The sequence below is a fragment of the Bombus impatiens genome, unplaced genomic scaffold, assembly GCF_000188095.3.
Source record: "Bombus impatiens unplaced genomic scaffold, BIMP_2.2 scf_0830, whole genome shotgun sequence".
NCBI lineage: Eukaryota > Metazoa > Arthropoda > Insecta > Hymenoptera > Apidae > Bombus > Bombus impatiens.
Window position 1 is genome coordinate 263381 of NT_177249.1, and position 14024 is coordinate 277404.

At 39.8% G+C, this 14024-nt stretch overlaps 2 protein-coding genes and 1 long non-coding RNA gene across 6 annotated transcripts in view; 2 read left to right on the forward strand and 1 right to left on the reverse strand.

The window, feature by feature from the left end:
- Positions 1 to 2596: 2596 nt before the first annotated feature.
- Positions 2597 to 4826, forward strand: LOC100747421 (X-box-binding protein 1). The gene is made up of 3 exons (XM_033323184.1): positions 2597 to 3118; positions 3574 to 4074; positions 4342 to 4826. Exons 1-3 carry the CDS (start codon positions 2847 to 2849, stop codon positions 4442 to 4444), a joined length of 876 nt encoding a protein of 291 aa, XP_033179075.1. The 5' UTR covers positions 2597 to 2846; the 3' UTR covers positions 4445 to 4826.
- Positions 4827 to 5464: 638 nt separating this feature from the next.
- The window catches only part of LOC100746469 (leupaxin), a 16090-nt gene continuing 7530 nt past the window's right edge, over positions 5465 to 14024 (reverse strand). For 3 of the 4 annotated variants that reach the window (XM_012390619.3, XM_024370576.2, XM_012390622.3), the window contains 8 exons: positions 9880 to 10033; positions 9638 to 9767; positions 9306 to 9507; positions 8303 to 8617; positions 8041 to 8214; positions 7740 to 7970; positions 6457 to 6577; positions 5465 to 6374 (listed from right to left, as the gene is read on the reverse strand). In XM_012390619.3, the coding sequence (XP_012246042.1) occupies positions 6229 to 6374; positions 6457 to 6577; positions 7740 to 7970; positions 8041 to 8214; positions 8303 to 8617; positions 9306 to 9507; positions 9638 to 9767; positions 9880 to 10033 (1473 nt within the window). In that variant the 3' untranslated portion in view covers positions 5465 to 6228. Of the gene's footprint in view, positions 6375 to 6456; positions 6578 to 7022; positions 7611 to 7739; positions 7971 to 8040; positions 8215 to 8302; positions 8618 to 9305; positions 9508 to 9637; positions 9768 to 9879; positions 10034 to 14024 lie in introns of those variants that run through there. The other variant, XM_012390624.3, reaches the window with a different exon arrangement.
- LOC112213609 lies at positions 8617 to 13044 on the forward strand. The gene is made up of 3 exons (XR_002947504.2): positions 8617 to 9160; positions 9231 to 11122; positions 12387 to 13044. It is a non-coding gene; the product is annotated as an uncharacterized LOC112213609 (long non-coding RNA).

Sequence of the window (14024 nt, forward strand, 5' to 3'; positions counted from 1 at the left end):
GATTCCATGATGGTGATGGTGATGGTGATGATGATGGTGGTGGTGATGGTGATGACCGTGTCCATGCATAGCGGCACCTACCACCACTTCCTTTTCGTAGCAGGCAGCGGCCATGTTGGAAACCTCCTACTATCCAGGCTTCCGTCGCCGAACCGTCCCTTCTTGCACGCCCGCTGACCAACGACCCACCTCGAACGCTAGGCTCTCATTTCGTGGGATCCTCGTGATTATTCTCCCCGATGACGACCACGATCCTTTGCTCTCCGTCTCGCCCAGCGTTGAGATTACCCGATCTTTTGTTACACAGCCGGAGACGCGAGTTCGCGATCCTCCGGCACTTTTTCTTTTCCTTCCTTTCCTCGGCTAACCTTCTTCTTTTCTTTCTTCTTCTTCCTCCTCTTCTTTCCTAGACTTCTCTTCTCGCTTTGTTTTCTATCTCCTTTCGAATCGCATTTACCTGTGCGACTGTCTTAATGATTATGGCATTCCTCGCTGTTACAGACATACCTTGAAACGAGGCGAGAAAGAATGGTTACGGTTCATCGCAGTGAAAGAGGGTTGCCTTTTCCAGGGGTTGGACCAATCAGCTATTATATCCAACACCGAGGAAAGCCCTCGAGGCAGAAGCCCGCAATGTACAGCAATGAAACGGTTATCGCATATTTCGAGAGAGGGAAGGGAAAAAGAGTCCTAGGTAAAGAGCTTACAAGCGACTATAAATTCAAACACTACCGGCCCTGACTCGTTTGACACCGGCTTCCTTGCAACATCGACCTTTCCCTTTTATAATCTTTTGTTTCTCGATGTATTTGTCTTCGATCTTTCGTCCCTACCTCCAAATTATTCCGTTCCTTTTATAAATGCGTATTTTATCTTTCCCTTTCCTTGCAATCTCTTGTTACATAGGATTAATCTACTTCACTTTGTCACAAGCCGTTTGTATGTGTCATTCCGGGTGCTACATCTGTGTATTGTGTTTCCATTTAAATGATGTCATATTTTCACTTTAATGAATTTCCTCTTCGCACGTTTTCGTTGATAAAGCTTTAAACCACGTTCGTGAGAACGCTAAACCGAATGGTGTATCAGACTCAGTAATACGGCTTAGACGTGATCCGGCTGGGCGTAACGTTTCGTTCGGTCGTTCGTTTCGGCAAGGCTGAAACACCCTAATACGCCGACGTCGTTTCGCAAATCTATCATGGACTTACATGTTCCATTTTTTACTCGGATTATCTGTCTTTCTTACACACAGCACACACAGCGGCACAAAAGAATATTCGACGACAGAGAACACGTTCAGGCTTCTTCAAAGGGGTACGCCATTGCTGCGCGTGTGTCAATTCGTCCGGCGTATCGGTTACTCGTACACACGCGGAGACTGCGCCTATGAACACTAATACATATACCGTACGCGATATATACATAAACTGCACAGCGTAGTAAGTGTAACTCGATTGTCTCGTACAGACTGCCGAGCTGCGACTGAAAGCCAAGTCCTGTCGAACCCTCGTGTCGGCTCGCCACATTTTGCAACGCCATCTTCCTTGCGTTGCTTCCTTCTTACTCATTCGATTCTGCTTCCTCGTCTACACCGTGTGGTCGATTTCGTAGATTAATGGCTGGTATCTATGAAATGCGACGCGCGATGCACCACCGGGATAGCCAACCTGACGTGCCCATTTAGTTTCCTTTCATGCAAAAATCTCTGATTGGTTTCTGCATCGGAAAATATAGTTTACATTCCTTACGCATTGATTAAATTTTGCTATTGAATTCTAATATCTCCTAATAATCACGCAAGTAAAGTTGTCTTCTATTGAATTGTTTAAGTTCGTAGATGAACTTCTTGTTTGAATCGTATAGCTTTTTGTTTTCGACAATCTGCAATATTGACTGTTATGCAATACTCCATCTTTGTTCTGTTGATAAGTAGGTAATCTGTAATGTCTACACAGTAGATAGATGTCGCCACTCTACTGGCCACTGTAATAGCTTGAAAATTTTGGCACGCATCTTTTTACAAGCCTATATTAAATGCATTTTATGTTAGTTATTTTATTTTGTTTTCTTGCTTATAAAATCCTGTATATCGTAATAAATTCTAGTTTTTCTTCATATAGTCGTTTTCTCCTTTACAAATACGTTGAGATACATAGCGTGATTAGAATTTCATTTACGTTCTTCAAATATGCTCAATAGACATTCGATGAATATCTTACAAACATCGATGAAACTTTTAATTATATCTTCCATCAACTGTAACTAATAAATTTCCCATTAAATGATGTAAGCTTCCTATAATTTAACGAGATTCGAAAAATAATATCAAAAGCTTATAGAATGACATCATAATTTTTACATAGAGAATGTTTCTAAGAGATTACAAGCATGGTAGTTTATAGGTAGAGCTTGTGTGGTAGGTGGAACCGCCGTAAAAAAGTGATGCTATGTGAATGATGCGATAGTACCGTATGGGATGACGTCAGTGAGATGTAATTGTTGGTTCCATGTAGTAGTGGAAGAATATGTGAAGAAGCACGGACGCGGCGACCAATAACGGTTCTCCACATGTAACGTTCCTGGCCTCAGCCAGTCACATTAAAGGCTGATGCAAGTGTGGTTCTAGGATGTTCTGCAGTCACTGAAATGTTGCAGCTCGTCAGTACGATTACATCAGTTAGAAAAAACGTACGGAGTTTACATTCTATCCTTCGGTGTTATGTATTGGATCAGTCGGCGTCCGGCACTCGGTGGTTCCAGAAGTTGGACAAACGATAGATAGGGGTGGTGAAATTCTAAAGCAAGTGACAATAGTAAATCCATTCCATATTTTATGGCTGATTATGAGCGTACTGAAAAGTGTTATCATCACGTTGCCTAAAGGCCTGCCGTCGAAGACGCCTGGCGTTATATCGGCAACGGAATTAACAAAATCTGTGCAGAAATTAAATTTTTCCGCTACCTTATTGACCGATAAAACGAGAATGGATCCAAAGAAAATGACTAAGCACGAGGAAATTCAGGATGACGGTTCATCGTTCAAAACAGATGTATGCGTTCGTGGAAAAAAACGGCGGCTAGATCACTTGACATGGGAGGAAAAACTACAGAGAAAGTACGCTGATAAGAAATGAAAATTATAAATAAAAATCAGAGTACATATATAGATACGTTATCGAAATATGATAAATCCATTTCTATTGATTTTCCGATTTAAAATTGAATTTTTCATATAATTTGGTGACTAAAAATAAGTATTTTAGTATGAAATAATTGAAGAAGGAAATATCTTAATCGAGTTTTCTACGATGTTTTTTAAGACACGAATAATATTAGTTTAACTGTTATGTTAGTTTAACTTAATCAATATTAGACTGCATAATTAATTTTATATTGATATTATTTTAACGTTCAAGAACTTGGCGAAATTACATATTGAATTTTAAAATTGGTTTTTTATAAAAGGCGGCAAATGTCATGTTTATAATAATGTCCTATGTTTTTTGTTCATAATGCGATTAGAAAATATTCGAAATTAGTGTTGAATTAATCCGAAATGATATTTTATAGGAAATTAAAAAATAGGGTAGCAGCTCAAACTTCTCGGGACCGTAAAAAAGCGAAACTTGACGAATTGGAAGAAACTGTTCGAACTTTAAGGGAACAAAATGAACTGTTGACGCAAGAATGTTCGATGTTAAGATCGCAAAACGAAATATTAGTCACAGAAACGAAAAGATTGAGGAAGGAAAGAGAGACCAAGAACGCGGGAGAATTTGTTTGTTCCATGTGCCAGAATCGTGTCGGCTGTGCTGTGTCCTCGCTGGGATCTACAGTATCCCCCACTCACCCTCTGCAGCAGGGTGGAACAACACAGCTGGCACCGTCGCTGACGCTAACCCCAGGAGCAACAATTCTCCTGAAGATACTGACCATTTACCTCCTCTTGAAGAATTATTTGGCGACTTCCAAGGAGACGATTACATCGAACGACTTGAAGAACTTGCAGAAAGCCTTCTACGGGAGGTTACAGCAGAAGTGGAAGCAAATCCTCATAGGACAAATGAACAAGTGAGTATTATTGATCATTATTGATCTGTCAAGCAACTACATCATATAATTTGATTTTATTGCTTTAGACTTTAGGAATGAATGATTTGTTCGAAAGAATAGAAGCATTTTGATATATTCTGAAATCCATAGGAAATCATTGATTATTAATAATTAAGCTGCAAATCTTGAATATTGTTAAACATTTCATTCGTTTCTGAATTTATATTTTTCATTTGCAACTCAGTCTTCCTTTCGTTAATGACATAATGATTGTGTCTTGTGTAGGTGCCAGTTAAGGAAAATACCACTGAGAAATGTCACTATTCAAAAAGAATGGTGGGGCAGACATCAAAAGATGTGGAAACCAATGGAACCTGTAGAAGCATGAATACACATCAACCATGGCATTCTGTTTCTAGCACAGCCAGTACACCTTATACCACAAACACAACCGCACCAGCGTCAATAAAGTCAGAGGTCGAAGTAAAACAAGAAGTCGAAACGCAGGAGTTAGACACTATTTATGGTACCTACGATGAGGCAACCAATTCCGTAATGATCATTTATCCAGGAGACGAAAGCAACGTAAGCATTCAAGAATGCGTTCAAGAAGTAGTTACAGATGGTATTTGTACGGATGGTGTTTGTTCGAACGAAGATTCAACGTGCATAACACCGAATTATTATTCCAATCAGTTATCACCATGTTACACAAATACGGATTCTATGTCGCCGGCGAGTATACATTCCGAAGATGTGGATGTTAGTTACACACATACGAAATTAGATTCTAACGCGTCCGATTATGGATACGAATCGCACGGTTCTCCAAATTCTGATATACGACTTGAAAAAAGTAACATAGGTCTGTCGGATCTTTGGCACGAAAGTTTCTCTGAATTATTTCCAACATTAGCATGACAATTTCCTCAAAAAAGTAAATCCAAAAGACAATATCTGTGATACGCGTTAATCATACTTGTGGACTTGCGGGAAAGCATTCGTATGATTAGATAGTTACTTCTTATTTTCTTATTTTGTTGGCAATAATATGTATAGCGCAAACTATGACACTTTATAAACCAACAGCACATCTAAGTGTACATTTCCATTCGTACTTTTATACGTGTATTCTTAAAGTTAAAACGTTATAGTTTAAAACACATTTTTTCTGATTTATCTCGATATAGAGATTCGCACGGTAATGATAAAACACTGAATGAATGAATGTTACTGTATATAGTATCTCTTAAATGTTTATTGGTGAAACAATATGAATACTGCTGTGCAACAGTATGCCAAATAAACAGACTATAAAAAAAGCTCTTGTCTATTTTTGGATTTTATCCTAGTCTTTATATAAAAAAAGTAGGAAATAGGAAGCGTTCAAGAAAAAATACTACAAAAATTAATCTTTAATTCATATTTTTACTGCTCTTACATTATGCACTTATGGAATATTTTGTTTTTGATTAATTTATGTCATATTTATCGATATTTGTAATATTGTATTTTTTGTGGATATTCAGATACCTGGTAAATACTAACCTGTATAGAAACTTCTATATTGGAAAATACAACTCGCATCATTGCAATCGTAAATATAAATATTTTATAAACACGTATCAAATCTATCAGAATTGTAAACATTTGGTAGTGTTCCGATTTCATAAATATCTTTTTTAATTGGCAGCTTTTTTTCTTCGATTATATCTCTCAAAGATTACATTAGTGGTAAAAATAAACTACTAATTAGCACCCTTTAATAATCCTTAGATTGTAGGTCAATGTGAGATACGTAATATAAAATATTCGTGAAAATATTAGCAACGTGCCCTTATTAAGGACAATGGAAGATAATAACGACCACAGTTATCCTATTACCTTATTCTTATGATAAGAATGCATAAGAATAAACAACGATACGTGATATAATTGAATTGTTGCACCATTTGCATATTGAGATTTATAAAAATTTCCAAAGGCTGCTTCGGGTTACGATACGAAGCTTGAATCGTGGAATATCAGTACTTGTGTATGATGACTAAAGCGATTACATATTCTACGCGGTATAGACATATGTGAGCAGCCTATAAAAATTGTAAGTAATACCAAGCGAAACAGCGCCTGTTCGTCTTTATGTTACAAATACGAATACTTTGCGGTAGATTTTTAACCGAATAATTTGTCGAAACACCCGTGGCAATATGGTTTATCGTTTTGTTCCTTAAAAGTACCTTTGTTCAATTGCTTTAAACAGAACGCGCATACAAAATGCTCGGGGTGGAACTTCCGGAACATTGCAGTTATGCAACGACCTGAAAGAAAATAACGTTTATTTACGGGATTAATGGTTACCGGCATAATGATTATTAGTAGAAGGTATGAAAGCGCAGGTACCTGTAATTGGTTTATGGCACCCTGCGCATAGGGACCCTCTCTTAGCATGGTAATGAGTTTCACAATAGGGTAAACCTTCGTGATCAAAGAACGATCCACCTTGAAACTTTTGTCTACAATCCTGTGAATACAAAACAAAAGAAGCGTGTACATCAACTAGAAATATTTTTCACGAGAAAAGAAATATATGACTGTATTGAACATGATCACAGAGAATAGAAAAGACAGTACTATACGATAATGTCGTTTCTTTAGTCCCTGTTCATTTATGAATGAATGTAGAACGACTACTCCATAATATGGAAGAACGACTCAACGAGACAAGTATACATTACGCGTATTCAAGCACGCGTATATCTGCTGTACGTGTATGTATATGGGATAATGTATAGCTAATATATGAGTAGCCCGTGAAATTTACAGATCGTAATTTGTAGTGGATCTACGCGTTGACAAACATCATTAGATCAATATAGGATGCCGGCGTCCGACACACCTGCCTTCAACGAAGACACGTGGCAAGCGGCAGCATCCGAGTCACGAGCTAACTCTTTGTGTTGTGTGTGTTTTTTTTGTTTTTTTTCCTAATTTATTTTTATTTTGCATACAATACTAGCAATTGACATCAGCGTAACGATCGATTATTAATAATATTTATCTATCTAGAAAACGTAATTTAACAGCAAAAATTTAATTCCGGCTGCATCGAATAATTTCTCGTAGAATCCTATTGTAATCCTAACGACGCCCTAACTGTTTGTAGTGTGTACCGTACATTTATCCGTGTGTATGTGTGTATATGTGTGCGTGTATGTGTTCGTGTACGTAAATGAATAGGAATTTCGAGAGAGACAGATAACGATGGGGATGAAGTCGAATCGGTGCATTCTTCCTTTCTGGGCCACCTAAATCACCTGTTGAAAAAAGATGGGAAGAAGGGGGAAGAGTCAGGATCATAAACTTTTGCAGCCTGACAGCATAAAGAGGGGAACAATAGGGCTTTTCACATAAGAAATCGAAGCAACGCAATGGCTCGCCATCGCCTATGCTTCTTCCTCTTCCTCTTCATCATCATCGACACCAACGCATTTCGGGCAAACGGGTTTGCCCTCCATCGCATAAAACGACTTCCCAGATACCGGCTTCTTGCAATCCTGCAAGTTTTACATTTTAAAGCTACTGAACCGTGCAAACAGTTCATCGATACTTCGCATTAATCCTGAAGCGTTGCTGCAAATGGAAACGATTTGTTACGGATAAATATCGACAGGCAAAAAACCTACCCTGCAGACGAAACAATCCGGATGCCACTGACTGTTTAGAGCGGAGATATAATTCTCCATAATAGCACGATTACATCCGCCGCACTTCGGCGCGAACATGTCGAAGTAATCCTCCCGACAGTACGGCTTTCCGTCCCGCTCGTGGAACCCCTCTTCACCAAACTGTTTGCCACACTGAGCGCAAAAGAAGTGCTCCGTGTGCCAAGTTTTTTCCAACGCGGTTACGCATTTCTGAAAATAACAAGAACCTGCTGTAATACTAGATCGAAACACCGCGTGTGGGTTTCGTTGGACGCCTTACATCCAGAATGGGTCCGTTGCAGTAGGCGCAGCGTGGTGAGAAAAGATTATGATAATCGGGCTCGCAATAAGGATGACCCTCCCTTTCGAAGAAATTTCTTGTGCCCAATTCCTGGTTGCAGTGCGTGCATGTGAAGTGTTCAGGGTGCCACGTTTTTCCTAGAGCGGTGATCACCTGTAAGAGGCATAATTTATCACTTGATTATATACAAATTTTGTCGACAAATTTGGCATGATCCAAACGGCGATTGAGTTGGATTTACTTGTCCCACGATTGGTTTCTCGCAAGCGCTGCAGCATCCCTTCTGAGTAGTGTTCACTCCTTGACGACTCATATCGGCTTGAAGGTTTCCTAGCATAGAATCCAACTGATTCTGTTTGGTTTGAGTCGCTGGCTGCGGTGGATAAGGCTCTCCGTGTTGTTGCTGGTGGTGATGAGTAGTGTGAGTCTCGGTGATATGAATTCGAGTTTGCGTGCCCTCGGGTGGCAACGGGCTTTGCGAACTCTTGGTCGCCTTGTTCGGCTTGGCGTATGGAGAATCGGTCACTGTTTGAAGCTGATGAGAACTACTATTGATCTGCAAATGTACGACATATAATTAAAAAAAAAAGCCAGTCGGTGCAGGGTGGCGAAGAACATGATGTTTCAGAATATTCTCACAAATCAAGCAGGATGAAGAGCAATGAAAGAGCATGGAAAGCGAACGATTTTTCGCTGCAAGATGTGCTAAGATGAAAGAAAATTGAAAAATCGGCGAGGTATGTTATTAGAGGCGGAGTGTCAAGGTAGCGAAAATTTGAAATTTGAAAACTGAAAAATATTAAGGACCCGCGAGAGATGTCGATTGGCAGAGGCGAGCTTGCAGACTGGCTGAAAGCTTTGAGAGATTTCGTGGATCACTATATTCCCCACCTTCTATATTTTCCCTCTCCTACCACGGAAAATCGGTGAACATGAAGAAAAGGAGAGAGAGAGAGAAAGAGAGAGAAGAGGAGTAGATGGTCGAATAGTGGTAGATGGTGGATGGTGGAATGGAAGTTATTTTGGTAACTTAGGGAGCCAAGAATGGGCAGGGATAGTTTTAACGGCACTGTTTTCTCATTCTGTAGTGATTTTAATAGTAAGCAAACATTACAAACGCTTATTGCACCCGGTGTCGAGGAATCTATGAATTACGTAATTGTTCTTAGGTGGTAGGAGATCTGACGATTGCGCTGACGCGTCAGAGAAGATATAAGAGACAAATTTCCTGATATACACCGTACCTTAAATTCGGAGAGAGAAGCCATTAAATCGTCAAGCTCCTTGGTAGCGTTGCTGGCGGTGTGACCATTGGTATAACTCTTCTGGGCCTCGCTGCGATTCAACGATCCGTGCTGTCTAGGAGGATAACCATCGTACACGGGTTGCACTTCCGTGGACGTTTCTTGAATGGTAACTTTCACTCTACCATCGGCAGGATAATCCCTGACGAAGAAGATCGCGTTAAAATCAACTCCGAAGTACCGTGTTCAAATTGCAAACTTCCCAACTTTATCTTTTCCTCCTCCTTCTCGTTCGTTCGTGATTTTTCCAAGAATAAAAGAGTAACGCTTACCCGTTCGGTACCGCGGTGCTCAATTCTTCGAGCAACGAATCGACGGTGGGCCTTGAAGCTGACATGCTACTCGGAGAACGAAGCATCGGACTAGAATCACCATTCATTCCTCCCGAGGAAACGCGATTCTCTACGGTCATCGATATTTCGATCATCGTCGTTGCACAGTTTTCGTCAAATTCTAATTTAGCGTATCTGATCGAAACTGATGTAAACGAAAGACATGAAAATAGGATGCTGACCTCTTTCCTGATAGTGAGCATTGTAACGAGCGTTGCTCAGATCTTGCAACAACGTGTCCAACTCCGACAGATTGTTGTTGAGGGAAGGCATCTTCCCTCCGCCGCTGCCTTTCGCGATGCTCTCCTCGATGGCCTCGCGGTTCTGATAAGTCGGCTGTAACAGCAGTTCGTCGTTCGCTATCGATCCTTTTCAACTTTATTTATCATCGATATTTAACTCATCCAATTTTTACACCTAATATGTCCATTTCTCGACAGATCTTTCCAGGATTATCGCGGAATAGCAATTTCTCGTTGGTTGTAATATTCGTTTGTTCGATTGGTCTGAATATTTGCGTTAACAGGCGAATGAGAATCGACTAGGAGAGTCGTGTCAAGTGCGTGTGCGTACGTTTGTTCGTTACTCGGGGGAAGAACGAGGGAAAAAAGTGTCGCGGACAAGAGACAGATGCCAAGTAGCCGCAAAAGCGGTATTATTTCAAAACATGATGTCATTAGATGCTGCGCGGAATTTGTAAATACATTATCAATTAGGTGGTCGCGCGGAGGACAAGGCGTCATGCACTTTTAATAGAAACCTGCCCGCCAAACCGACCAACATTACTCGTTTGTTGCAAAATCCTCGAGCAAGAGAGAGGCACCGCGAATTTGTTCCGGCGATTCAACGAGCAACGACCAGAACCGAATCAACTTTGCTCCAACTTGATCTTCGGCCGATTAAATCGCTGATAATTAATCAACTACGTAGGAAGACACGTTTATCAGATAACGTTCCGTTAAGATCGTCTGATACGTCTCATTATTCAGATCTAATATATTCTTTCGTCTTTCGTCATCGTCATGAAGTGATACGGAACGATACATCCTGATGGTGGAAACTAGGTTGCTCAGTGAGTTGTCGTTCCAAAAATATCCATAGCGAACCACCGACGGAAAGAAAATGTCGCATTACATCCGACAATCCTGCAGAACCCTGGTCGAAGTTTCTTCCACTGATCCCTCGAACGTGGAATCGTAGCCTGCGAAACGCTTTGCTCGTCAAGGCTGGTCGATCAAAAAATAAACACGGGCCTATAAACCGCCGCGATCTACAATGACACAGGGAACTTCATAAATCACCGATTCACCAAACTTGCGAAAATAGGCCGAACGCAAACTTTCCTGTGGAGATTTCCTCCGTGCTTCCCAACTTCGTCTAATATTCATCCGGTAGAAGACGAAGAGGACGTGTCTTAAGAGAGAAGTATGTAAAATTAATTCTTAAAGATTGTCGTGGGTGAAAGTTCGTCGCAGTATATCTTCCTTGAATGAAGAAATTAATAAATAGATGGAGTTCGATATCTTCATTGTTAGTTACTAGACGAAGAGTAGAAAAATCATTGTTCGCGGTGATTACAAAAATAATTCCATTGCGATGGTACTTCTACGAGATGCCAAAAAATTTCCATGTGGTAGATTTTAAAAGTTACATATTTTCATCCGAGAATCACGTATCGTCTGAGAATCGATCAGCCAGTACTCGACAGCTAACAAGAAATATTTTATTTAAGAAGAATAGTATTCGAAAGTAAATTGTATCATTGGAAGAATCGCGCATTTTTCCAGAATCAACGAATCGCGTATAATTAAAGAAAACGCTGTAAGTGTCAAGAAACAAGTTTTTCAGGAGAAAAAGGAAGCTTATGTATTTTAACGTAGTCCAAGTTCGTTCAAAAAGGGAAGCGTATCCGTAGAGAATTCTATATGTACAATTGTCTTAGTTGTAAAAAAAACTCGATGTTCCATTCGTTTAGACAGACGGCATAGAGAAAAGTAAAAAATCAGACAACTAACGTTTATTGCAACTTATACATTTTTTTACAGGCGCAACGTTGCTGCGACACCATCTTTTAGCATTGTCGGTAAATTATTTGAAAAGGGAAATTACATTTAAGATATATTCGAATAAAGAACAAAGTTTTTCAATTTTGGCATTTACAATGTCTTCTCGATCGTTTCTTGCAATATTATTTAACACTGAACCGCGAAAGAAAGTCGCGTTTGAGGAGCAAAGATTCGAGAAACGAAAGGAAGATTCAAAGTCGAATATTTCCTTTAAAAGGATTGCGCGTGGTTCGAGAGTCGCGCACGGTTTACGCAACGCTCTCGAGAATCGCATTGGAACCCGTACGAATACGTAACACGGTTCGTTTCGTGCTAAATTCGCATCAAAGGAAAATAGTGCGCGATTCGACAGGTTTTCGCCAACTTTTCGTTTATCGTGGCCGAAAGCTCAACGCGAGAACGCCAATCAGCGTCACCCAGCGGCAGTGTTTCGCGACATTGCAAGTGTTCCAAGAAGAAGAGCACGACGTTATGATTTATTTCACGCCAGCGTCGTCTAGTAAAACTATGAAAAATTATGCTCGCCACAGACATAAATCTCCAATGGTCTACACGTGTTTCGTTATCGCCAGTGATTTCTCGCGAAACCATTATTTTCCTTGGATTTGGTTCTTCCTTTGTAGGTTGATAGCAGCAAATGGAACATGACGATTTTCATAGGTGCAATAAAATCTATTTATAAGACGAAGCTCCAGGAATGTTCGAAAAGATATCCGCTATATTCACGGCAATTTCGAGCAAGCCTCTAGCGGGGTTTCTGAGTACTGAATATCCTTGTTTAGTAGTGAAAAAATTGTTTCTTCGATCGAATGGTAAAACACGCTAGGTGAAACAGAAACCGTGTGACGTATCTATCTATGCACAGCCGTTATGCCTCGGTCTTTTCTCATGCGCTTGCATACGACGGGAAAGAAGAAGACCAGTGATTGTACAATGACACCGACGATCGATAAAATATACGAAGGCTCAGCGAAAAAGTGTATGGAGAATGTTGCCCTGAATGTCTAAAGTTTTATGAATACGTGTAGTAATTTGTTTTAATGTTTGAAGAGAACTATGAAGTTGAATTTCTTTCTTTTTTTCTTTAAATTCAACTTTTATCTGAAAAAATTGTGGATAAAGTTGATAAAGCTAATATAAAAAACTTATAGTTAAGTAAATATTACCGACGGTATTTTTCTATCGAAGATGGATTTTATCTAGAATTAGCTCAATTTAAAGTTGAATAGCAATGAAGATAATCTATGTATAAATGAACATTAAAACGAGCTTTGAAAATTCGAAATAGAATTCTTCTTCCATCGAGCCTTTTCATTTATCTTAATCGAGGAAATTATGAACAAAGATGTATCGCCAGATGTATCGTTTCTCTGTTTTCACCGCTTTCAACGCTGTTTAAGCGAATGAATTTCAATTAAATTCCGCTAGGTGATATGCCTGTCATTTGCAATAGACGTTTGGTATTCGGTGAATGCGTTTCCTGTTCAATATGTCGATAAATCTTGGCTATGTCTCAAACATCAACTGCCCGACTATATCAATATCTCCATTAAACTAACTATTTGATAACGTAATTAGAAACGATGGAATGAAACCGCGTCGTCATGTCGTTTCTTTTTTCTAAATGATTATAGCTGTGAGATGTTAAATGCTATTTGTCGTGGAATATTCTAGCAAGGAGGAGTTACCACTCTAAGGATGACTCGGTGGAACGCCTAAAGCGACCACGTGTTACGCAACAAGGGAATACTCGAAACGATCAAGAAATATGGCGACGGAACCAGGCAATTAAATCTCGGATGAAGTTGTACTTTATAGCAGGAATCGGATTTGGCAATTGGTTACTGTGCAGTTGGCGCGATGGAAACCGTGTTGCACGCGAACCGGGAAACTTTGCAGCCAACTCAAACGTCGAGAACCTGAATAATTGATGCATCGTTGCTTCCACTGGGAAATAATCGATAATACCACCGGGGAACGTAACAAATATTCCGCGGCAAAGATCGATAAGCGTGCGAGTCCAACTCGAGAACTCTTAGTTTCCAACCTTCGTATCGTTTTACATTTCTTCCTACTCGAAAGATATTTTTGCTTCTCTTTTCTTTTCTTTTTTCTTTTTTGTGATCGATTACGAAATAAGAAACTACAGCAGTTCTCTCGAGAACAGATCTATGACAACAGAACGGTGGATCAGGCAAAGTGTCTTGGTCTTAGTTACAGTTTTTTCATACGATTTAAAACTACTGGGGGGGGGGGGGCAC

Excerpts from the sequence above, each read along its gene's own strand:
- LOC100747421 (XM_033323184.1), top strand. The coding sequence starts at position 2,847 with ATGAGCGTACTGAAAAGTGTTATCATCACGTTGCCTAAAGGCCTGCCG. Across the intron at positions 3,119-3,573 it reads GAGGAAAAACTACAGAGAAA|GAAATTAAAAAATAGGGTAG; the intron begins GTACGCTGATAA and ends GATATTTTATAG. Across the intron at positions 4,075-4,341 it reads CTCATAGGACAAATGAACAA|GTGCCAGTTAAGGAAAATAC; the intron begins GTGAGTATTATT and ends TGTCTTGTGTAG.